Source organism: Juglans regia, chromosome 1 (assembly GCF_001411555.2).
Source record: "Juglans regia cultivar Chandler chromosome 1, Walnut 2.0, whole genome shotgun sequence".
Classification (NCBI taxonomy): domain Eukaryota; kingdom Viridiplantae; phylum Streptophyta; class Magnoliopsida; order Fagales; family Juglandaceae; genus Juglans; species Juglans regia.
The window spans coordinates 5,565,297-5,590,478 of NC_049901.1; the positions used below are offsets into that span (position 1 = coordinate 5,565,297).

At 33.9% G+C, this 25,182-nt stretch overlaps 2 protein-coding genes and 1 non-coding gene across 5 annotated transcripts; 2 read left to right on the plus strand and 1 right to left on the minus strand.

The window, feature by feature from the left end:
• On the plus strand, positions 1–5,844 carry LOC118349619 (stress response protein NST1-like). Of its 2 annotated transcripts, XR_004802636.1 has the most exons (3): positions 1–1,379; positions 3,530–3,802; positions 5,555–5,844. XR_004802636.1 is itself a non-coding variant. In XM_035695099.1 (2 exons), the coding sequence occupies exon 1, from the start codon at positions 148–150 to the stop codon at positions 1,375–1,377; it is 1,230 nt and encodes a 409-aa protein (XP_035550992.1). In that variant the 5' UTR covers positions 1–147; the 3' UTR covers positions 1,378–1,379; positions 3,530–4,273. The 2 variants fall into 2 exon arrangements, 1 of the variants encoding a protein (XP_035550992.1); XM_035695099.1 differs by lacking the exon at positions 5,555–5,844 and having other exon boundaries at positions 3,530–4,273.
• Positions 5,845–16,798: 10,954 nt separating this feature from the next.
• Positions 16,799–16,901, minus strand: LOC118344422. Its single transcript, XR_004798197.1, has one exon. It is a non-coding gene; the product is annotated as a U6 spliceosomal RNA (small nuclear RNA).
• A 415-nt stretch (positions 16,902–17,316) lies between these two features.
• LOC108988219 (transcription repressor MYB6-like) lies at positions 17,317–19,161 on the plus strand. Of its 2 annotated transcripts, XR_001995640.2 has the most exons (4): positions 17,317–17,748; positions 17,938–18,067; positions 18,228–18,824; positions 18,898–19,161. XR_001995640.2 is itself a non-coding variant. In XM_018961402.2 (3 exons), exons 1-3 carry the CDS (start codon positions 17,619–17,621, stop codon positions 18,658–18,660), a joined length of 693 nt encoding a protein of 230 aa, XP_018816947.1. In that variant the 5' UTR covers positions 17,317–17,618; the 3' UTR covers positions 18,661–19,161. The 2 variants fall into 2 exon arrangements, 1 of the variants encoding a protein (XP_018816947.1); XM_018961402.2 differs by having other exon boundaries at positions 18,228–19,161.
• Positions 19,162–25,182: the final 6,021 nt, after the last annotated feature.

Sequence of the window (25,182 nt, forward strand, 5' to 3'; positions counted from 1 at the left end):
GGCACTGATTAAACTTGACCGAGCCTCCGACATATGGCAAGTACCAAGTGAGCACCATAACCCCAATCTTTCCATTTCCTTCTTCGTCACTGATTCGTACACCGCTCTTTTTCCGTATCTCCCAAAACTGTGAACTCCATTCTACACATGAAGCGAAAGAAATGGTCGGAGATGGAAGAACAAACCCTCCTGACCAAGTACTCGGAGCTTCGAAACTCGGGAGCCTTGGCCAAGCTCAAGACGCGAGAGAAGAAATTCAAGCCCGTGGCGGACCACGTTAATACGGTACACCATCTCCAGGACTCAACAAGTTTTCCCTTCAAGTGGACCTGGCGGGACGTGTCCATCAAGGTCCAGAACATGCGCCACCAGTACTTGGGTGTGAAGCAGAAGATCCAGGTCTCGAAGGACGACTTCAACTGGAAAGATGGGGAAAATCACTGGGTAAATTTCTTGAAGTACAAGGAGGTGTTTGGGGATGTGGAGCTTGATGCCAAGGGCAAGAGGCTGTGTGAGAATATGGATGTTTTTGGGGATTGTGGGGATTTGGGGTTCGGGATTGATTGTGAGGATTTGGAGGAAAAGGAGGAAGACGATGATGAAGAAGAAGAAGAAGAAGAAGAGGAATATGATGACTGTGGTGGTGGTGGTGGTGGTGACGGTGAGGATGGTAATGGTTGCAGTGGCGATGGTGAACAAATTGTGAGGTCTGATGGCCAATTTGTGGATGGAAGGGGTAATGGGGAAATGGGTTTTGCTCGGAAGAAATCGAGGAAGGGTTTCGGAGTAAATCGGAGATTGAGATTGATGGGAACAAAAGTTTCAGAGTTGAGGGATGTGGTGGTGAAGAGGGAGGAGAGGAAAAGAGAGAGGCAGTTTCAACTGGAGAAGAGCGAGATAGAGAGGGAGGAAAACAGGAAAGAAGCGCGTTTGAGGGCGGTGGCGAGGAGATACGAGACGAAAGAATGGTTGGAGAATAGGGAACTGGAGTTGGAAGAGAGGGAGTTGATATGGGCAAGGAGGGAATTTGAGAGAAGGTGGAGGTTGGAAAGAGACTTTGTCGATGAGCGGCGAAGGAAGCTGAGGATGGAGCAGGAGAGGGAGGAGGAGGAGATGGAGTGGAGGGAGAGGATGGTGGGGTTGCAGATTGAGCATGAGAAGCAAATGATGCAAATGCACGCGGAGGCATGCCAGAACCAAATGCAGATTCTCGGGGTGATGGCTCGGCTTGTATGTCAGTTTTTTGGGTCTGCGAGTGATGGGTTGGGTGGTGCGTTGGGAGCCTTGCCGCCTCAAGTCTTGCAGAGTTTGCAGCATCCAGGAGGATTGAGTGATAACGGGAAGCCTGATGCCAATTCTCCTTCTGAATTCCTGTGACTGTAATTCTAAACTTTTCTTTCCATACCGTTATTTTAGCCTGGTGACATGTTAATCAGTACAATCTTGGGATTTTGTGTACCTTCGTAATATGATAACTGGAACGAATGAAATTCCCTTATACCTTTGTCTTACAAAAAAGTATCTCAGTCCAGAATATTGCAACTCTTGTTTTCTTTGTTTAAGCACGAGAAAATCTACTCTCAAACTGCACTTTTTTGGACCATTCGAAGTTTTGATATTATTATTTTTATTTTGTGTCTGAATATGTTGTCCTATTATATTCAAACGCGGATAATGCTCAATGGATATGACAATTATTTAGTATCTTGAAAGGGAAAATCAATTTCATCATGTTTCGATTGCTTAATAAGTTGTATAGTCAATTCCTACACACATTGTTTTCTTTGGTGTTATCAATAGAAGTCGCATGAATCACTCTGTGTGCTATAGTTTCTTGATGTAAGGAAGTGGCAGCCAATGTATTTATGGAACCAAAATGCGGCCTTGCCTCTTGCTTCATAAGTTGTATATATAGGGCAAATCAATTTCATTATGGCCGATTGCTTAATAAGTTGTATAATCAATTATTGCAATCATTTCTGTCGTCGATGTCATCAATAGAAGTCACATGAATCACTCTGTGTGCTATAGTTTCTTGATGCACGGAAGTGGTAGGGAATGTATTTGTGGAACCAAAATGGAGCCTTGCTTCATACTGTGAGTTTTTGAGAGACAAGGAGATTGAAATATTGCCCAAAATAAAGGAATACATGAAGTAAGAAGGAAACAAAGGTATCAGTATAATGTGGCAGAGAGGGAGACAATTCCAGAGAGTAGACTTATTTAAATCTCCCTAATCCTCCAAGATGGCAGGCAAACAGAGTGTCTTTGGGGTTATTATTTATTAAATATAAAGAACCCTTTGCAATGGAGTGGTGCTACATGTGCAAAAGTAATGGAGAATCGAGAGATCATTTGCTTTTACATTGTGAGGTGGCAGGGGAATTATGGGCTGGTATACTTGATAGAGCCGGACTGAGTTGGGTAATGCCTAAGAGTGTGGTGGAATTACTAGTGTGCTGGAACAGGAGGCATATCAGTGCACAATTGGCAGCAGCGTGGCGTATGATACCTTTGTGCTCAATGTGGTGTCTGGTCCGAAAGGAATGATAGGTGTTTTAAAAACAAGGAGCGTGCAGTGGGGGAAATTTGGAATTTTTTTATACTCTCTTTTACAGTAGTTTTCTGCTATTGTATTGAAGGGTGAGAATGTCCATGAGTTTCTATCTTCTTTTCAGTTCACTATACTTATAAAAAAAAAAAAAAATGTACCCTGGTTTTCCATTTCCTGGTTTTGGTACATGGGCCTTATGCTTTCTTTAATTTAATATGGAAACAGGTCTTGTATATGTCCTGTATACTTGGGCTCCTGCCTACTTATATGATCTATAAAATTTTGTTTACCAATCAGAAAAAAAGCTAATGTGGAAACTGGTAGTAAGTGAAGATATTAGTGTTTCATGAAGAACATTATGTAATTGTATGATGAGCCCCTCCTGCCCTACCTTGAAGCATTAAACTCCTGACTATGACTAAGGTCGGTAGGTCACATGGGAAAAACATTCAGATAACACACCGGCATCTAGCATTTTATGGTAGGTTGATAATGCTTTTCTAAATTCATCTTAGCACTTATTTTCCCTGCAGCTAGGACAGTTCCGAAGCAGTAGCTGCTCTCAAACTTCCTTCTTTTGAAATTGCTAACTCATTTTGTGGGAGGATAATGCATCCTTCTTATTGAGAAGTTTTTTGTTACATTTTGGGTAATTCTTTTTCTTTTTTTCCCCCATCATTCATTCCTTTTTGTTCTGCTAAACTTTTTTATCATTTAAAATTTTTTTTCTTGCATGTTGATATCAGTGCATGTGCTCGGTGACTGTTATGAATACTATTGTCTTACCCTTGTTAACGCTATAATTAAGTAAGAAAAAAGGAAAAATACTTTGGCCCTGTTTAAGGAAATCTCATCATTAGCCATCTTCCTATATCCAATGAAATCCATTAAGATCAAATATTTCCATTTACTGAGTTCAGTTGATGCCTAACCCATATATTATATGGTGGTCAATCATGTCTTATTTACTGCCAGGTAAAATGCGAGGTATGAATCATCAATCATGACTTCCTTGGTGGTGTGGTGTCAGCTCACTGTATTTTGCTAGTAAATGCTGTTGACTATGCCATAACTAGACATTATTTTCTGCTGGCCTCCAAAAAGCCAGTTTGGTTGGGGACCCGTACTGCATTAAATCAGCTTCCTGGAGGATGCTACCGTTGCCACATATCCTTGACTGCCTGGCCAGCACCAGTGGAGCTACCGACAAAGATGCCTCTATGAATGTGAATTTGGCCAAAATGAGAGGTAAAATGAATTTAGAACTTTGGAGGAAAACTTATGCTTGATTTTCTGTTTCTTTTTTTATTATGGACGTATGGTTTTATGTAATGTATGGCAGTGCATCAAAGTGTAAAAAGCATTAAGAGATTTATATCGTAATATAAAATTGAAAAGGATTTCCAAGTGTCTTGGCACCATATAGCTTGTCCAAAGCATTATTGGATTGAGTTTACCAGAAAGATGGACCCGCGCTAGTTGTCATTTTGGTCTTGCAGATTTTACCTTTTGAAATTAGTTTATGGAAATATCAGTGAAACAGAGGTTGCTCAGAGTTCCTTGATTCAAAAGCATGCTAGCGATTGAACAATAAAAGTGAGGCGAATCTGGTTATTCTTGCAATGACACTCCCCCTTTGTTATATACGTCCTGGTTTTGTGAACACTGCAATCTATATTTTGAAATCAGTTCTTTAGATCCCCTTTCATAATTCAAATGCTCTGTTTCCTAACTTCTTGACATAAGATAGTTGGTTTATTTATTTGAGTTGCATGAAGAAAGAAGTCCTATTGTGCATGAGTATGTGCCCTGGAAAAGTCCATTTAAATGTAGGATTCCTACATGCGTTTGTTAGACTGTCTTCTATTACTAACTTTCTTTCCACGTTGGGACCCTGCCACTTCTCATGGTCTTTATGTTTGGGATTCTAGCAAAAGAAAATTTTGTTAAGATTCTCATATACCGTAAACTTAATAATTGTTATTAGTCTCTTTAGCCTCAGTTTCTATATTATTTTATTTTTTCTTTGTTATGGATTCTCTAAATAACTCTTTAACACATCCTATTTATCCAAACTGGTTATTGAAGTTGAAACAACTGAATTTGATCTTAAGAGGAATAAGAAAATAATGAATTAGGTAACCTTATAATTTAAGGTCATATCCAACGTTGGTGCTCAACAATTTGCTTTATGAAGCCAGGACATTAGCCCTATGATAGTTTATCATTCCACAGGAAGCAGAAATGGTTGTTGATCAAGGTTGAAACACGTGTGCTAAGTATTCCTAATGCATCCCCCTTGAGTAAAAAGCATATTGAAAATTCCGAGGGCAAGATAAACATTAGACTGGTTGGCAGCCAACTGTTAGTCAACTGGATGGTAGTTACTTGGTAATGGGAAATTCAAAGGCTAAATATACTGAAATTTTGGTGAAATTTCATTCATCATCTTCTAACGTGGCAATTGAAAAATTATTTGTTATTTCTCACTTATTTGCCAATAATTTGATTTGGCATTAGGAGATGATGAAAATATAGTGATTAAAAGGATGATGAATAGTAGTATTTTTCTAATCTTTGAATCTGTTTGTATTAATTTATTGATTAAGCTTATTTAAGGTTCATTTGGATTGAGATGAGATGGTTTTAGATAAAAGTTGAATAAAATTTTTTAGAATATTATTTTTAAATATTATTATTATTTTAGAATTTGAAAAAGTTGAATTATTTATTATATTTTATATGAGAATTTGAAAAAATTGTAATAATAAGATGAGATGAAAAATACTTTTACTATCCAAACGGTACCTAATTGTTTCATAAGACTGCAGGTGGGGTGATTTATACCAGTTGATGAATGTCAATTCTGAATGTGCTGTTTGCTCCACAATCTGCAATGAAGTCTCTCCTTTTTTATGTTTAGACTCTCTGAAAGCATGACTGTTAGATGGTAGGGATGTGGTGTCATAACCAACCAGTCCAAATGAAACTGATTTGCAGGCTTCAATTTGACGAGTGTTTCACAACCGTGCCTTTTCAACATCGATTTTGGAGACACAACCTTCAGTATTGCAGGATGAAATCAAAAGGTGGAACAGAAACACCTTTGGTGACCCGTTATATTATTGGAGGAAATATCCTTATCTTAGTAGCTTTTTGTAGAAATTATGGCATATTTTTTCTTCATCTGTAGAATTACTAAATTAGTGTTCTACTCTTTAGTTTTTTCCCGTGATGCATACTGGCTCATGTCAGCGTGCAGTTATATTTGTTTATAACTATGTAATGCTGTAAAATTGTATGTAAAGGGAGTTCTGGAACATTTTATAAACGATTTTTTTATATCCTGTTTTAGTAAGTCAAGTTTGTAGGGAGGGAGCAGAATCTCATGTGCATAATGTAAAGAGAGAACCGACTTTACCAAAAGTTGAAGGAGGGTTAAAATTTAAATAATATGTGGATTGGACATTTTTAAAACAATTTGGATTTCAGTTACAATGCTTCACTAAATATAATTAACTATAATTATTTCATCAAATATTAAAATATTAGTTTTTCACTCTAAGTTTGGCTAAAGTTGAAGGATAGCTAAAATTTAAATAATGTGTCAAAATTTTTTTACATTAGATTAGGCATCTCTAAAACAATTTGGATTTCAGCTACAATACTTTACCAAATATAGCTAACTACAATTACTTTATCAAACATTAAAATATTAACTTATCACTCCAAGCTTGGTAAAAGTTGAAGGATGGTTAAAATTTAAATAATATGTATCAAAAAAACTTTACATCGGATTGGGTATTTTCAAAATAATTTGAATTTTAGTTACAATGCTTTACATAATATAACTAACTACAATTACTTCATCAAATATTAAAATATTAATTTCTCACTCCAAGCAAACAAATTAAATTAATTAGAATATAATTAACATTTAATATTTAGAATATAATTATTATTAATATTTAATTAATAGAATTACAAAATATGATCAAATTAAAATTAATTAATTAATTATTAACATAATAATATTTTATTATTATATAGTAAATAAATAAATAATTTAATATAAAAATTAAATTTAAATAAAATAGATAAATATAAATTTATATAATATTAATTAAAATTTAAAAATATATTTAATCAATCAATGCTCTTAAATGATCAAAATTCAAAAGTATCATTTTTCCTAATCTGATATTGAAGTGATGAGTATGTGATTCAAAAAATCTTCTCAACCTCTTAACACTTCACATTTTAGATTATTTTTAATTTTTATTATTATTATTTTTTATTAAATATTTATTATATAAATAATGAATAAAAAATTTGAAATAATTTAAAAAAAATAAACTAAAAAAAAAATTTAAAAAAATTTAAAAAATTTAAAAAAATATGAAATATGAAGTATAGTGAAAGTTGTGTAACAATGCTCTTTATAATTTATGTCAATTTTCAAGATGCTGGCATTTCCAAGAATAGTAATGGTGCCAGCTTCGTATACAGGCGTCAAATCCAGTTTTCAGAGACTCTGACCGGGCAAAACCTGGGTCCTGCAGAGCTCTTAGGACTGATTTGAAAGGTGTGATAAAAATTGTATGTTTTATTTTAAAATTTAAAATATTATATTTTAATATTATTATTATTTTAAAATTTCAAATATTATATTTTAAAATATTATTATATATATTGAGATTTAAAAAAAAAAATTATTTATTATATTTTATATAAAAATTTTAAAAAATATATAATAATAAAATTAAATAAAATAAAAATTTTATATTTTATCTCGTACGCAAACCTGCCCTTAAACTTGATAATGAATCATTCTGACGCTTCTGCTATTCCTACAGAAGTTTTTCACCGAAAACTTCTACCGAAAGGCAAAATTTTTTTTTTTTTTTTTTTGCTTTTTTTTCAATTATTTTTTTAAACACTTTAAATATTTTTAAAAAATATAAAAAAATCATAAATTCATTTAAAAACATTCCTTAATCACTAAGTAAAAATTAAAAAATTAAAAAAAAATAAAATACAATTTCGGTAAAAGTTTTCGGTGAAAAACTTCTGTAGGAATGGCATTTTCCTTTTACGTTTGTGGTCATTCATTTCTTGCATTTATTGGGACTTGCAACGTGGAGCAGGAGAAACTTAAGGGAGACTGTACGTCGAATATGGTGACATTTTCTTGTTTTTATATTCAAAAAATTTACATAATTTATTATTATTTATATAATCTTTAAATATCATATTTTTTTTAATTTTTATTATTATTATTATTTTATCAAATATTTAATATATAAATAATCAATAAAAAAAATTAAATTAATTTAAAAAGAATAAACTCGTAATAAAAAAATTAAAAATTTTAAAAAATATAATATATAAAAATTAAAGAAATTATTTAACATTGCTTTTTATATTTATTTCATGAACTAATATTCTTTGATAACTAGCCAAACCCAAAAGGCCAAAATTAATTTGCTTAATCGCTTCTTTCTTTGACTAGGATTGGAGTTTTGTTTTGGTAAAATACAAGCTTCCAGGTCTGTGTTTACTGTCATGCTAATTGACAGCCTAGCTGTCAAAATGGTGGTTTCGTTTTTTACTAGCTAGCAACCTAGCTGTTTGATGCTCCCTGTTTATGCTAATTGACATTTTGCTGTTGTTCCTGTCATGCACTTGGGGCTATAGTGTTTTGATTTTGTTGTATTATGCAAGTGTTGATTAATTTCGTGTTATTTTTCTTTGAACAACAGGTTGGTCTTTTTCTGAAGTCTATCTGTTTCTTTAGAGCACTCTCATTGGAATAGTTAAATTAAAATATATTTTTTATGAATGTAAGATGAATTTAACTTTTAGCTATTCCATTTATATAAATCTCCACATTGAAATAGCTATTTTTCATTATATAACAATAAAATAATATAAGATGAATTTAATTTTAACTATTCACATCAAATCTTCAAATTGAATTATCCATTTATTCATTATACAGTAATGAGTAATTAATAATTTTTTAATTTTTTAATTTTTTTAATTATGAATTTATTTTATTTTATCATATTTTACTATTCATAATATTATATATTAATTTGTAATTGTATTCTAATTATATTTTTTTAATTGTCATTTAAAATGGAGAGAGAAATAATTAATATTAAAAGGAGAGAAAGAAATAATATAAAAAAGATTTGATGAATGAATAGTGTGTTTTAAATTTGGAAATTAGTTTGGATATTACTGTAGCTATATTCTAAATATTTAGAATATAGCTAATTCAATGTGAACAATTTATTGACCTAATAGCTAAATTCTCATTGAATTTAACTTTTAACTAATCCAATAAAAATGCTCTTAATGGCTGAGACTCTCTTGAGAACTAACTAGCCCTTTTTAACTCTTCTGTCCCTCTCTCCGCCAAAGTGTGTAGACCTTGACAAGGACTGAAATTTCTGTTAGAATCGTAATTTTTTATAATATTTTATATAATAATATTTTAAAGTGAAGGTTATTTTTTTAAACTATCTTATAAAGATTATATTATTTTATAAAAATATCTTTATTTTATAATATATATTGGGAAATATTAGAAGAGAATCCGTTAAAAAAGAATCCATAGACAAATTCGGAATAGAAGAATCTAGAGACAGTCAAGTAGATTCTCTACTTGTATAACAGCTTTTTAAATTTCAAATAGTTATTCTGTTGTAACGTTAACACAGAGTAATGTTAACATATATAGTTGTAAATATCTCTATAAATATGTAGATATCCTCACACCAGTTACGCTTGAGGTGTTGCCTTTTCATGGTATCAAGAGCCATTCGGTTAAAATCTTAATATTTTTTTCCATGGCCAATTCAAGCTCTAATCAGCTTCCACTCAATACGATGGTTCACATGGTAACCATCAAACTCACTTCTACCAATTACCTCCTGTGGCGCAGCCAATTCGTTTCCTTGCTTGAAAGTCAATATCTCATGGGCTTCTTGGATGGGTCTTCTCCTGCACCCACAACTTAGTTTGAGAGGATTCCAATCAAGTTCCTAATCCAGCTTACAAGAGATGGCATACGCAAGATAAGATGTTGCTCAGCCTCATTTACGCTTATCTTACAGAGGAATGTATGGCCGAGGTTGTTAATTCCTCAACTGCTCATGATGCTTGGTTGACTCTTAAAGCATCATTTTCTCACAGCTCCAAGAGAAGAGAAATTCAATTAAAAGATGAACTTCAGTTAATGCAGTGTGGCTCTCGCAGTGTGGCTGAATATGCTCGTTCTTTTCGCTCTCTTTGTATCAACTTGGTGCTATTGAAAAATTGGTTGATGACACTGATAAGGTACATTGGTTTCTTCATGGCCTTGCATTAGATTTCAAAATTTTTTCGACATCTATGTTGTCTCAAATGCCATTGCCTTCCTTCGCCAATTTGGTTCCCAAAGTTCTGAGTCACGAGATTTTCTCTCGATCCCTTCCTGGTGATTCCTCTCAGCAGTCGACTTTCATTGCACAACGTCGTTCTTCTGCCAACTCCAATGGTCGCACCAAACAAGACAATTCTACACAAGGTTTCACTAAAAGGTCTATTGTTGCTTGCCAGTGGTGTGGTAAAGAAAATCACACTGCCAAAAAGTGTTATAAACTTGGCAAATTATTAAAAAAGGCCAAGGCTAGTGGCTTAATTGAAGCTTTCTCTGCCACCTCTCATGATAATCTCACTGATTCTGAATGGTATACAGATATAGGAGCCACTTCACATATGACAAATGATGCTGTGTCTCTGGATAATTCTATCCCTTACAATGGTAATCAATGGGTGTTTGTTGGTAATGGTAACTCATTGCCTATCTCTCGAATTGGCTCCATCTCATCCATTGTTGCTTCCAAATCCTTATCATTATCTGATGTTCTCTTTGTTCTTAGCATTACTACAAATCTTTTGTCTATCAATAAGCTTACTCATGAGAACAACTGCTCGGTAACTTTTTTCTACTGACTTTACTATACAGGATCTAGCAACAAGAACGGTGGTGAGAGTCAGCCAATGTGAGAAAGGACTCTACATTCTTGACTGTGCCCATGCAATTTTTTTATCTACTTTTTCTTTATGTACTTCTCATGCTACATCTGATATTTGGCATGCCCGATCGGAACATCTTTCTTCTCGTCTTGTTTATTTTTTAAATAAGCATGGGGATATTACCATTTCTAATAAAAGTAAGTTTGATTCTGCACCATGTTTTGGTTGCCAATTGGGAAAAAATCATCGTTTACCGTTCTCCAATTTAGATCAACGTTGCCCCTCATTATTTGAAAGAATACATTGTGAAATATGAGGTCGTTCACCAATCACTTCTCCATCCGGATATAGATATTATTGTGTATTCATTGATGACTTTTCTCGCTTTAGTTGGATTTTTCCTTTAAAGCTTAAGTCAGATTTCTTTGATATTTTTTTCCGTTTTTGTAAGTATGTCAATACTCAATTTGACAAAAACATTAAATCCTTTCAATGTGATGGTGGCACTGAATTTATCAATAATCGCTTTACCTTTTTTCTTCATGAGTGCGGTATAGTTCAATGTATTGCTTGTCCTTACACTCCTAGTCAAAACGATATTGTTGAGAGAAAACATCGTTATATTACTGAAACTGGTCTCACCCTCATGTTTCATTCTAGTGTTCCATTACATCTTTGGGTGGAGTCCTTCTCAACGACTTGTTATCTCATCAATCGCCTTCCATCACCGATTCTTGAAGGGGAAACTCCTTATGAGATTTTATATGGTAAAGCTCCTTCGTACTCATCACTTCGCACTTTTGGTTGCTTTTGCTTTCCTTTTTTGCGTGACTATATGCCTCATAAATTGTCTCCTCATTCAATTCCTTGTATTTTTTTAGGCTATAGTCCTCTCCATAAATGTTTTCAGTGTTTGGATAAAAACACTAACAGAGTATATGTCTCTCGTCATGTGCAATTTTTTGAGAATTATTTTTCTTAAACATCAAGTTTACCAACTTTGGTTTCTACAGATTACGTTACTTTTATTTGATCCACCCATTGCAAGGCTCCTATCTTTTGTGCTCTTTGTGCAGACAACAACAGCAATTTGCTGCCACTTGTGCTGCCTTCAATTGTAGCAACGTCTTCCACGTCTGCTGCCTCTTCTTAGCCTTCCTCGCCTGTGATGGCATCAGAAGTCATACCTCCACCACCTCCTTCAACCTTCCAACCAACTTCCTCTACACACCCAATGATTACTCATGCAAAGGACGGTATTCTTAAGCCTCGCACTATTCATTCGTTAATTGCTTTTTCAACTCCTCCATGGTTTCAGGTACATCTTGCCATTAAAGAGCCGTGCGGATTTAAATCAGTTGTAAAACATCCAGAATGACTCTCTGCCATGGATGATGAGATTACCACACTTAAGCAAAATAACACTTGGCGCTTGGTACCTCGTCCTTCTGATCATAATATTGTCAGTTGTCGGTGGATATTCAAAACAAAACTTCGAGCAAATGGAACTATTGAGCGTCATAAAGCTAGCCTTGTTGCACAAGGATTTTCTCAGAAGCATGGCATCGATTTTGAAGAGACTTTTAGTCTAGTTGTTCGCCCTGCTACTATTCGGATTATCTTATCTCCTGCCGCCATGCATGGTTGGCGTCTTCATCAGCTTGACGTAAAAAATGCGTTTCTCCATGACTTTCTTTTAGAGGAAGTCTATATGGAACAACCCCCAGGTTATATTGATCCACAATTACCAAATCATGTTTGTCGTTTGCAGCGTGCCCTTTACGGCCTTAAACAAGCTCCAAGGGCTTGGTTTCAGCGTTTTAGCAATTTTTTGCTTGGTCTCAGGTTTCTTGCGAACCATGCAGATTCATCTCTCTTTGTCTATCACGATCAACATGGTGTTATTTATCTCATTTTGTGCGTTGACGATATGGTTATTACTAGCAACAATCCAACTATGCTTCGTACTCTTATTGACCATCTTGCCACTGAATTTTCTATGAAAGATTTGGATGATCTCCATTATTTTCTTGGTGTTGAGGTTATTCGAAATGACAAAGCCTTTTTTTTTTTAGTCAAGCGAAATATGCTCTAGATCTTTTGACTCACGCTGAAATGGTGGATTGCAAACCAATTTCCACACATTTTGTGGTCGGTTCTCATCTTTTTGGAAATGGTACAACATATTTAGATGCAACACAATTTCGCTCATTGGCTGGAACCTTACAATACTTGACTCTCACACGTCTAGATTTGTCTTACAATGTTAATTCCATCTGTCAATATATGCATACTCCTACTATTGATCACTTTCGTGCCTTGAAGAGTATTTTACAATATGTTAAAGGCACTTATCACTATGGTCTTTAGCTGTCACGGGATCCTTATTCAACTCTGGTTGGTTACTCTGATGCCGATTGGGCGGGTTGGCTTGATACTTGATGGTCTACTACAGGCTTTGCTGTTTATTTTGGTCGAAATTTAATTTCGTGGTGTTCTAAGAAGCAAATCATCGTCGCACGTTCCAACACTGATGCAGAATACAGGGCTCTTGCATTCGTAGCTGCCGAACTCTCTTGGACACTTCAGCTATTACACGAACTACATATCCAACTCTCCTCTCCTCCAAAACTCCTATGTGACAATAACAGTGCCATATTTATAGCATCCAATCCTGTTACCAAATCTCACTCTAAGCACATTGACATCAACTATCATTTTGTTAGAGAGCTTGTTGCTCAACGGGTTCTCAGTTTGGCGTTCCCTCTCAACTACAATTAGCATATGTCTTCACTAAAGGGGTTGTTAAACTACAATATCTCTTAGATAGTGCCAAATTGTGCGTGTTTTCACATCCCACCATGCCAACTTTGAGGGGGTATTAGAGGAGAATCCGTTAGAAAAGAATCTGGAGACAAATTCGAAAGAGGAGAATCTAGAGACAATCAAGCTGATTCTCTACTTGTATAGTAGCTTTTTAAATTCAAATAGTTATTCTGTTGTAACGTTGACACGTAACAATGTTAACATTTATTTGTAAATATCTCTATAAACATGTAGATATCCTCACAGTAGTTACGCTTGAGGTGTTCTTTTCATGAAATATATTAAGAAATGTATTAGGTGGACATCATTACATCTTCTTATTTTCTTTTCCTTAAAAAGACCGAAATGGAAGGCTGAGAGGATCAGACTGCTGACTGTTGGACACACTGAAGCACGGTACTGATGTTAGAAGCAGTGTTTTAAATTTCGTACCATACCGGCCGGTACGGTTAAAATTTTTCGTTTCGACCGTTCGGTCAGTACAGGTACTATATCTGTCCCTTACTGGTTAAAATACCGGCCGTACTGGCCGGTACCGGCTATACCGGACTAAATTTTGGCTTGGGTTTTTTTTTTTTTTCAAACTACAAACTTATTTTTTAACTCCCAATTCAGACTAGACTATTTATAATTTATATATATGTATTTATATATAATTTATTTATATATAGACTATTATTTTAGAATATAATTTTTATATATATAATTTATTTATATATCGATTATCTCGAAACGTTATTCCGAAATGCTATACCGAAACGGTATCGATATCGAAATATTTCGTTCTAGTGCCTTGATCGGTACTACGTCCGGTACGGTATTCAAAACATTGATTAGAAGTCTAAAAAACGTAGTCTGACATGGTACATAAATTTGAGTTTAAGTAATGATATTTATATAATATATTTAATAATATATGTTTTATTTATATTTTTATAAAATATTTTATAAAAAGAAAAATGTTATATCCGAGGATGCATCCAGACAAAGTTACCGATTTTTATTTAATTTAATTTTTTTTTATATTTTTTTACTTAATTATTACAGAATTATTTTTAAATGAATTTATGAATTTTTTAAATGTTTAAAAGAATTTTAAAAGAATTTATAAAAAAATAAAAAATAAAAAATATAGTTTACACTTTTCGATAAATTTTTTTAACACGACTCTCGATGACGCTAGCAGGATTTTTCTTTATTTTAAAATATAATTATATAAAATGTTTAAAAAACATGACGTCTGTAACAATGTTTATATTTTTCTTTTGAGTTTATTTGGAGCTGAAAGCAAAAGAAATGAATTGGGATATTGAGGTGGGAGGGAGTCGTCATGAGAGAGTGATATGATTGTTTCGACGTTGAATTGAATGAGCTTTTTGCATGGAGTACACGTATCACGGGCAGATAAACTTGCAACTTTGCTTACTAATTGCCAATTGATGGTCTGTATGAAATTATGAATTACAAGTATGGCTGGTATATATATAATTTTGCTTCTCATCATCGTACACAACACATTTATTCATATTTTATTTTATTTATTTTATTTATTATCTATACATTACACATTTAATAAAAAAAATTTAAAAAATTATATATATTGTATGATATAGAGATGATGAATAAAATTTTTCATATATATATACACTAGGCGAGGACCGCTTGCCTAGTCTTGGTGAAATAAATTTGTACAAATTAGTAATGTGCACAAATAGAAAAAATAATATGATTTTTTTTTAAAAAATATTGATTAATGAATAATTCGTCCAATGACATGCCTCAGTAGCAGATTCGCCAAATTATCTGCAAGAAAGAGATATAATAACACTACGCAGACTTGCATCGACTCATTGTATTTTCTAGTTGGGTTTCTCCAAGGCCTTGCAAATAATATGATGGAACCGTTGTGAGGCAGGTGAGAATGCAAGAGAAGTCCTGCTTCTAGTTGGGTTTTTCTGTGACCTCCGGAATATGTAGATAGCGTCTGAAAATGGAAGCGTTCCAAAAAAGCCTCACCATAGACTGTTCAGACACCCAAAACAATTAACTTCTTCGAAAGACTAAATTATTAGAAAATGTAAGAGAACATAGATATTAGCTGAACATAAACTTGAACGCTGCCAAGGCATACAATCTGCTGCAAGCCAACAAACAAAACATCTTAAACCAGCATGGGAAAGAAGATATATTGGACTAATGTACCCTACAACAAAACCAACATAATCAAAGTAGTTATAACCAAACCTTCATTAAATATTATAGGTAAGATTAGATATAGGGTAATGATGCACCTACCACTATTTTGCAACCCAATTTACAACTAATGGATGTAATTGTACTGTTTTCAATTTCGTACTGTACCGACTGGTACGGTAGATATTTGCCGTACCGGCCGCTAGGCCGGTATAGGTATCATATATATTTCGTACCGGCTCAAATACCGGTCGTACTGGCCTCAATTTCGGCCTGTACCGACCTATATTTCGGCTTTCAAAATTTTTTTTTTTCATTTTTTCAAATTACAAGCTTATTTTTTGACTTCTAATTCAGACTAGACTATTTATAATTTATATATATATGTATTTATATATAATTTATTCATATATAAACTATTATTTTAGAATATAATTTATTCATATATTGACTATCCCAAAATGATACACGAAACGGTACCAGTATCGAAATATTTCGTTCCAATGTCTTAACCGATACAGTTTCGGTATTCAAAACATTGTGTAATTGCGTCACTTCATTAAAAATAATTTCAAGTATACACAACTACCCTCTAAGAAGAAATTTAACAATGCTTGTGAGTAATAGATTATGAGTTGGTGAATATTTAAAAGGAAAAGGAGAAAGAAGAACAACCTATATTTTACCTTTAGATTCGAAACAATGAAAATCTGACGGTAATATTTGAATTAAATTTGTAACTTTCAACAAAGTCTAGGCCTATTTCATATGTGAGCCAGCATAATAATATGGTTAGTGTGGCTCTTATTCATGGTAAATATTTAATTTGAAGTCTTCAGTTTAGGAGACGTTTGGATTCGCAAGTTATCTCAGCTCATCTCAATTCATCTCAACTCATCTCATTACTATTCATTACTATTCAGCAACTTTAACTCACAAATCTCACTACTATTCACAACTCATCTCATTACTATTCACAATACATCTCAAGTCATCTCAGCTCATCTCAAGTCATCTCAAGTCATCTTCGAATCCAAACGTCTCCACAAAAGTGAACAGAAGAAACATGACCCTGTTTTGTTATTGCTCTTGCCTAGTTTGCTTTCATGTGCCATCTGCGACAACTCGGGTTCAATGATTAGTAACATCACACTTATTTTATTTCTATTAAATTAATTAAAATTTTCTACTCATCATCTCTATATAATATATTTCTCGCTTTATGAGTATCATCCTTATGCAGAGGCCATGTTAATCTTTTATGTATCGTTTCAATTTTATCTGATGTCCCCAAAAGGACTACGATAGCATATACTTGTTAAGGAAAACGTAAATAAATAATTATATATATTTATTCTCGATTTGTGAGTATCTGATCTAAAGATAAATGATCGATGACATGACTTTTTATTTTTATTTTTTTGATGGAAACATCGATTTCAAAGAAAAGGGCAAATTATATATATTAATATATATTGTGACGAGTTTGATAGTACTTAGAGGACAATATTCTCTCTGTTTCTTGGATTATAATCATTACAGGATCGACCACCCGCATATGCAATTGTTGGCCTGGGCGGTCGATATTTTCTTAATGTCCTCATAATATATATATATATATATATTTTTCTAAGGCTTATCCTCTGACAAAAATTATTTTCTCCTATGAAAGATGGAAGATGATATAGATATAAAGAGGACTCGAACGAATATGCAAGCTGCAATATCTTGTAACAACGAAAATGACATATACTTAACGGTAAGCGTAGCAAGAGACCCAGAACAGAGCCTTATCCACTTAACCGCTGCTAGGACTGCATGACCCACCTAATTACAGCCAAAACCACCGGTCCAAGTCAACAACCTTCTCTCATCCTCTACTTCCTCACAAGTATATCTACGCCCCATCCGCTGCTTTTGGATCGGGTCTCTATCTATTTCTCTCGATCTCTTTCTTTCTGCATTTTCTTTGAGTTTCTGAATAGAAGGAGATTGGAGACCAAATCACAGAGAACTAATGAGAAAACCTTGCTGTGATAAAGAAGGCACCAACAAGGGCGCTTGGTCCAAGCAAGAAGACCAAAAGCTCATCGACTACATCCGAAACCACGGCGAAGGCTGTTGGCGTTCCCTCCCCAAGGCTGCAGGTTTGTCGCCGTTGAAAAATATTATAACCTGTGTCTGTGTGCGCCGATGTTCATGATTTTTTTTTTTTCTCTTTTTGTTCTTTTGGGTGGAAAGGAGGTTTACTATATTCCTAAATACTTTTTTATTTTTATTTTTTCCTTCCTTTTATTATTTAACATCACCTAATTTATTTTCTTCTCTTGGACTAGGGTTGGATCGTTGCGGCAAAAGTTGCAGGCTTAGATGGATAAACTATCTCAGGCCAGACATCAAACGCGGTAACTTTGGTCAAGATGAAGAGGACCTCATCATCAAGCTCCATGCCCTCCTTGGCAATCGGTATATATCTTCTCTCAGCCTTTCTTTGACATGCATGTACGTATATATATACGTACATATCTACGTCTGTTCAGTGTATATATAAATGTGCGTCCCTATGCATGTGCGGACACGTACGTGTAAGCGGTCATTTCCTAACAAATGGTTATGCGACTGTTAGGTGGTCACTCATAGCCGGAAGGCTACCAGGACGGACAGACAATGAGGTAAAGAACTATTGGAACTCTCACATCCGGAGAAAACTAATAAGCATGGGTATTGATCCAAATAACCATAGGCTAAACCAGATTCCTTCTCGGCCTCAACCTAAGTGCGACGTTTCTGCAGCTGCAACATCTTCTGAGTCGATGAATAATGAGCGTAAGCCGCTGAAATCCTTTGGCAAGATCGATAGGCCGGTTTCTGACGGTGCCAGTAGTAGCCTCGAAGATGAAATGCCTGGTTCTTTAGACTTGAATCTTGATCTCACCATTGCCTTTCCTAGTTCTCCTCCTGTTACCCTCGTGGAAGAGAAGCGGCAAAGTTCCAAGTCCACTGGGACAAGGGAAATATTATTGGAAAGTGAACCAGCTCCTACCCTCATCCTTTTTTAGATTTAAGATTAATTATATGCTATTTTATATTTTATAGACAAATTGAATCATGTTCTAAATATTCCTGTCCTGGAATCGGAGATAGAAAGATTCATGAGGAGAAACTGTTTGGATGGAGAATTTTATTTTGGTGCCGGCAAACACTAGCCAGCGATTATAACGCGGTACGTCCAAGTCCTGGATGGAATTACATGAATTAATTATATATACGTGGCTAAATTGTTGATAATGTTTCAGTTGTACAGCTCAGAACATGAAAGCTCAGAAGAATAGCATATAAATTAAATGAGAGATGGATCGAGTAGTAGACTAGTAAGTAGTACTACTCCAATCATCAGAAATTGATGTATGGAAGGCACCATCTGTCAGAGGGCCAAGATCACTAATGTAGGATGATGATCATTGGACTATGCTGTATATGTTATTGATCTGTAGAACTACTCGTTAATTATATATTTATTTGAATGATGAACTTCGTTATCATGATCAGAATTTGAATAATTATTTAGTGTCGACCTCATGTGTCTTATAATTTTTTCCCTTAGCATATATATATATATAATATATCTATATGTATGGTTTACTTGAGCAAATAAGCTAGATCTAGTACACAGTACTTTTAATTAGTCATCTAATTGGAAAGAGCAAATTGAATCTTTTTTACTAAATATATATATATATATATATTTTTCTAAGGCTTATCTCAGAAGAATTTTGAAAATAACTTCCATCTGTAATTAGTAGTAATTAATACAGATTTTCTCAATAACGTCGAGAGTGGATTTTCTCAATAACTGGTTTTCATTATATAGCAAGTACTAGTACCATGCGAGCTAGCTTGCTTGAGTAGTACTGTGGCATCTCATGAGTAAAAAGCTGGGGATTTTATCCAATTGTTTGCCATGAGGTCTTTCCTATAAACCTGAAGAGCTACGTTTAGATCTCATGTGTACTATAGAAAAACTGTACAGAATTATTTGAAAAAATAAAACACTTCCAGCGAGACGAGAGTTTTCATTGTTCCAAATGGATCCAAGCTAGCCAAGACCTTGCAATATTTCATCAACTTAATTCAATAGATCACCGGTAAGCTGGATTAAGTAATTAATTAAGCTGAAAAGCACAAATTGTCAGTTTTGAAAAAAAATCGATGAGATTTTAATACTGTCTTTGTTACAATAAATTAGAAAATCTATCTAAAGATTAATGTACTTAATTCGATCGACCTGATCATGTGTATATATCCTACTCGCACAAACCAGCTGATCAAAAGATCACATCATCAATATATACATATATATATATATATATATATAGAATGAAGTTTATTTTTCTGTACACGTACACATTGTCCTAAGACTAAAATTATTATATAAAATTAAATTTATAAATTGACGTGATTTAATATAATATATTAAATTATAAATTAATTTATTTTTATTATAAAATAAATTTAAAAAATTTCATAAAATAAAATCAATTTATAAATTTGTACGTAGAGCAGTAATATTTACGTACTACTGATAGCTCAGATCATGATCAGAGCAGTAATTCCTATTCATATGTTGATTGGAAAACCAAACATGGTGGCTCCTGCGGCGAAGGCCATGCTGCTATTTCTCATGCGCAAATTAATGCCAGCTTCATTAATGAAAGGAAAAATTAAGGCTGTACCGAGCTGGCGTTTCTTGTGGAGAAAGAAAGTGCTTAATTGTCACATTAAATCATTTGGTCGGAGTGGGGTACTGTTCTTGCATGCGCTATACCTAGCTAGCATTCTAATTAATAACATGAGATACGTGGAAAATGAAATACATTTTAATCACTAATATATACATTAAAAAAATGAAATTACTTCATGCAAAATCTTCAACATAAATCCAGATTTTCATCTCCTGTACAGATCTAGTACAAGTGTAAACTGCAAATTGATCATCTTTCAACGTGTTGCATTGCATGCTCTCTTGAATGACACGTGTAAACACGTGTAACTACACAGACACGTGTAAACACGTAGGCTATAACACATTGCCACAAACATGATGCACCAATGCCTAGATAAGAATTAAAAAGATCAATATAAACGACAAGCTTTGGACTATCTACCATTCAGCATTTTTCTATATATACACACACGTATGAAAATATACTTAAAAAAAAATTTATAAAAAATTTATTTTTTCATATGTCAATTATTAATATGATAAAAATTATAAAATTAAAAAAAAAACTAATAAAATGAATTTTATAAATAAAATTATAAGTACATATAATATATATATATAATAAAAAAATAAAAATACAGTGCCAGTAGATTTTATCATGCATAAAAGAAATGGGAATGATTTTGAATTGTAAAAATTTAGAATCATGTGTTTATGATGGTATCTTAAGGAATGAATTTTCTGTTGTGGTAGATTAGGGCCATTAATGTTGTCAAAGCAACAAACGCATTAAGATTTGTGAGGACTTTATGACCGACACAAATTAAGGTTAAACGTCATACCACTTTCTGTCAAGAGTCAGTCATCTTTATATGTGAGGAAGATGAGTTTAATATCTTAGAACCAACCCTATATATTGATCTTGCTGGGAACAATTAAGGACAATCTACTCCTTCTTATCGATCTATATTAGTTAGTTTCGAATCTTTCGATCATCGGCAATGGAGAGGTTTTTGCAGTATTGAAGATCAAGATCAGCTCGATCGTTCGGAATTCGTACGAACAAGGAAAAAAAAAAAATAGAAAAGTTACGACGTTCAATTAATACGTACTGGTATGTATGAGGAGGACTAGCTATTTCTTTCACGAATATAGCCCAACTCTCCAAGCGAGGTGGGTGTTTCGGCCGATGTACGTGATGTGGTTGGGGTTGAAAATTAAGCTCAAGATCAATGCTGGCGATTATATTCTGGATTCTACTCATGGGCCGGCCATCTACCAGATAAGAGAGCTAAACAGAAAAAGGCAAACGAAATAAGGAAAAGAAAATCTAGTACCTAGCTAGCTAGCTACCTTTGTATACAGCACTTAAATAATTTTTTTTTTTTTTTATAAAAAAAAATATTGATATTTATAACGCTTCGTTTGATCTAGAATGAACTCAGTTCATCTCAGTTAGATTTGTTTTAAACATATTTTAATATCTAAATATGGAGGAACCGACGGATCAGGTACTGAAAGTCAATATATTTGAGATTCCTATAAACAAAACAGTAGCTAGCTAGTTAGGGTCAATCTAAGCTGGTTCGGGCCAGTAATTTGATAGAAAATTATTAACTGTTCTAAAAGTTTCGGTCAGTACGAGAAGTTTGCAATGGTTTCAGGAAAGATACTCATGTTAATTTATCTTTCAAAATCTGGTTTAAACGGTAGGAAACCATTTCTTAAAGAAGAAGTCCTACGTACGTTACCTCAAGAAAGAAGAAGAAAGAAGAAGAAATAATGCTGGTAGCTTTCGCTTTCTAACAGCTGAAGCTGTCCCTACAAGAAGTCTCGGACAAAATAATCTCTCTACCAAACGGTCCTCATATGGGGGCTATCATGCGCCAACAAACTTATTAATCAAATTAGTTATGCACATTCATGCATGCAATGTCGTGGACAGTTCGTTAGGTTTAGGAAAGTCAACACCCAGCTTCGATTCATACCCGTTCCAACCCGAAAAAAATAAAAATAAAATAATATTATATACAGTCGTAAAGTATGTAAATAACATGTAGTCATTTTGAAAAAGAGTAGAGTCTACTATTAAAAAATTAATTTTTTTCATGTAAATCTCATATTTATTCATTTTTTTCAAAATGACTATACGACGCTTACGCATTCATGACTGTAATTATCATTTTTTTTTAAAAAAAAACCCAAAAGAATAGGGATTAGTAAAAAGTAAAATGAGGAGAAAAATAGTGGTACAAACCATTTAATAAATAGTTGGAAAAATGTTGGCATCCGCCATTGGGTGGCATCAGCCATTTGCACACCTGACATGGCACCCATTCGCGCTCTCCCCCATCACATCGTTCCTCTCTCATTCGAAATTCCTTCTAAAATTTTTTCCTTTCCCATGCAAAACCCAAGCGCCTTCGTCTTCAAACCCCACCTCGCCTCAAGGCTCGACCCTCAGTTCCCCACCTCAAGGCTTCGTCTTCAACCTCACCTTGACCCCAAGCACGTAGGCTACTCCAGTCCAAGCCCCCAACCCCAACATTCGACCTCAGCCCAACGGAAGACGAAGTTTCCAAGCAAAGAAGCTTCTAGTCCAAACCCCCGACCCGACGTTGTCTATGTGATTTCTTGGTTTGCTGTGATTTCTTCTCTATGATTTCTTGGTTTTATATGAAGTCCTGTCCTCTTCTCTATGATTTTTTCCTACTGATTTATTGGTTTTACATTTTGAATGTCTCTGTGACTAAGACGAATTGGTTGTACATTTTAAATGTCTTTGTAATTTTTTCCAAATTTTGAAACCCTAACTTCAGCTTGGCCATCTTCACTACGCAGATTTCGAATTTCTCCAAGGTATGCTAATTTATTGACCTCTTTTATTCAATTTGATTTTGGAAACATCTTGATGAAAGGCTGTCAAAGTCTTTGCTTCCCTCTCTCTCCCACACTCTGATACTCTCTTCCCTTTATAAAAGAGGTTCGTGTAGATATATAAAATTTGTGATTTTGTTTGTTGTTTGATGTAGAGATATCTATTACCTTTGTATATTTGAAATCAGATTCCATGGACATTGTTTTTCGTCTCAATAGTTTCCTACTAAGATAGATCCTTCTTGTTTTTGAATAGTTTGGTGAATTTCTTCAAAATGGTAGGAAGCGAGATTTGTTGAGAGGTAGTTTAAACTCAATTTATGTGGTATTTACAGTGTAAGTTCTCATGTTCAATTCATCTTCTCTTCTCATTTATAGCCGCGAGTTTGTGAATTTTATGAATTTTCTTATTACTGCTACACTGTTGATTATGATACTATACCTAGATGATGTCCTTTTAATATTTATCTTCTTTATGGTAACTATATGGGTAAACACTTCAACCTGGCAATTAACATTGAAACACTTTAAGTAGTTTAGTGACTGGGCTTATCGACAATTTCCTCAGACTGTACATTTTTATTTCCTAGTTCATTTATTTATTACCTAACTGTCATGATTTATGGGCTGATTGTTTTTCCAAGCTGTGCATAGATGAGTTATGGAAATATTTTTGGGTTTTGCATCTTCCTCATGAAACATTGTCTTTTCTTCTTCTTCTTCTTCCTTTTTTTTTTTTTTTTTTTTTTTTCTATAAATGGATATCAATACTTATCAAAACAGTTCATGATATGCTCCAATGTAGCTGGATTACATTTTTCTTTAAAACCCATATTGGACTTATAAAAAAAAACAAATGTTTGTACTAATTATTAGTACCTAATTAGTTTATGTAATGGATTGATGGTTGGTTTTTTTATTGCTCCCAACAAACTGGAAATACATCTATTACAAAATCTTGATTTTTAGTGAAAACAAAACATTCTAATTTTGATGTTTCTGATTTTGTTTCTATACACATAATACACACTGATGATCTTCGCTTAGTCTGAATTTGTCTTTGGTTTTGCAAAATCACGCATGACATCATCCCAATCATCATTTTTAGTTAATAATTTTGTGATGGAATCACCAACTTGGTGGTATGGTTTGAAAACACCAATCAAGACATCTCACACTAAGAAAAATCCTAGAAGGAGATTTTTTGCCTGGCCAACGTATAATATGGTAAATGACTTTATATTTGTTATATTTTGCATATCGGTTCTTTATTTGCGTTATATGAACCCGCGGGAATGGAATCCCTTGAACCCACAATCAATTTGAAAACTCTCCAAGAAAGTAAAAAATCAAGTCAAGGATGGAGAATCTAGACCCGATGAGAACTCGTTTCAAGAACCTAGATTATATTAAAATCTAGACCCGTTGAAGAACCCATCTCAAGAACCCAGATTACAAAGGAGGAACGCCACAAAGGTTGTGATTTACCTTTGATAAGTTCAAGAGTTCAATCAAGAACAAGAGGAGAAAACTCAACTCACAAATAAAATTCAATATTGTCTAATCTCTCAAATGAGGCTACAAAGAGTTTTTAAAGCCAAACCTAATCAAAACCCTAACCAAAATAAAGCCCATTTTACCCAAAATTACCCTTGATGAGCAGTACCGGCTACAGTACGCGCGGCTACAGTAACCCCTACAATAAATTGATGAAACCCTAGTTCCTAAAATGTAACTTTCCAAATAAGCCCTTGGCCAAAATACAAGGCCTTCCCAAAAACATAGTTCAAAAGAAATAAGACATGTGAGCCAAGCATCTTCAAGCCCACTTATTCTAAACTAATAAAATAAATCATTTAACCAAATTAAAAGCCTCCAATAACAATAGGCCGTATCTCTAAGTCATGTTTTCTACAGCTTGAATAAAGTGGATCAAAGCTGGTTCTTCTTCTTTCAGACCCATCTTCAGTGTTGGGCTCTT

Coding starts and splice junctions, on each gene's coding strand:
- LOC118349619 (XM_035695099.1), top strand. CDS start 148: ATGAAGCGAAAGAAATGGTCGGAGATGGAAGAACAAACCCTCCTGACC.
- LOC108988219 (XM_018961402.2), top strand. CDS start 17,619: ATGAGAAAACCTTGCTGTGATAAAGAAGGCACCAACAAGGGCGCTTGG. Junction 17,749..17,937: donor TTCCCTCCCCAAGGCTGCAG/GTTTGTCGCCGT, acceptor CTCTTGGACTAG/GGTTGGATCGTTGCGGCAAA. Junction 18,068..18,227: donor CATGCCCTCCTTGGCAATCG/GTATATATCTTC, acceptor TGCGACTGTTAG/GTGGTCACTCATAGCCGGAA.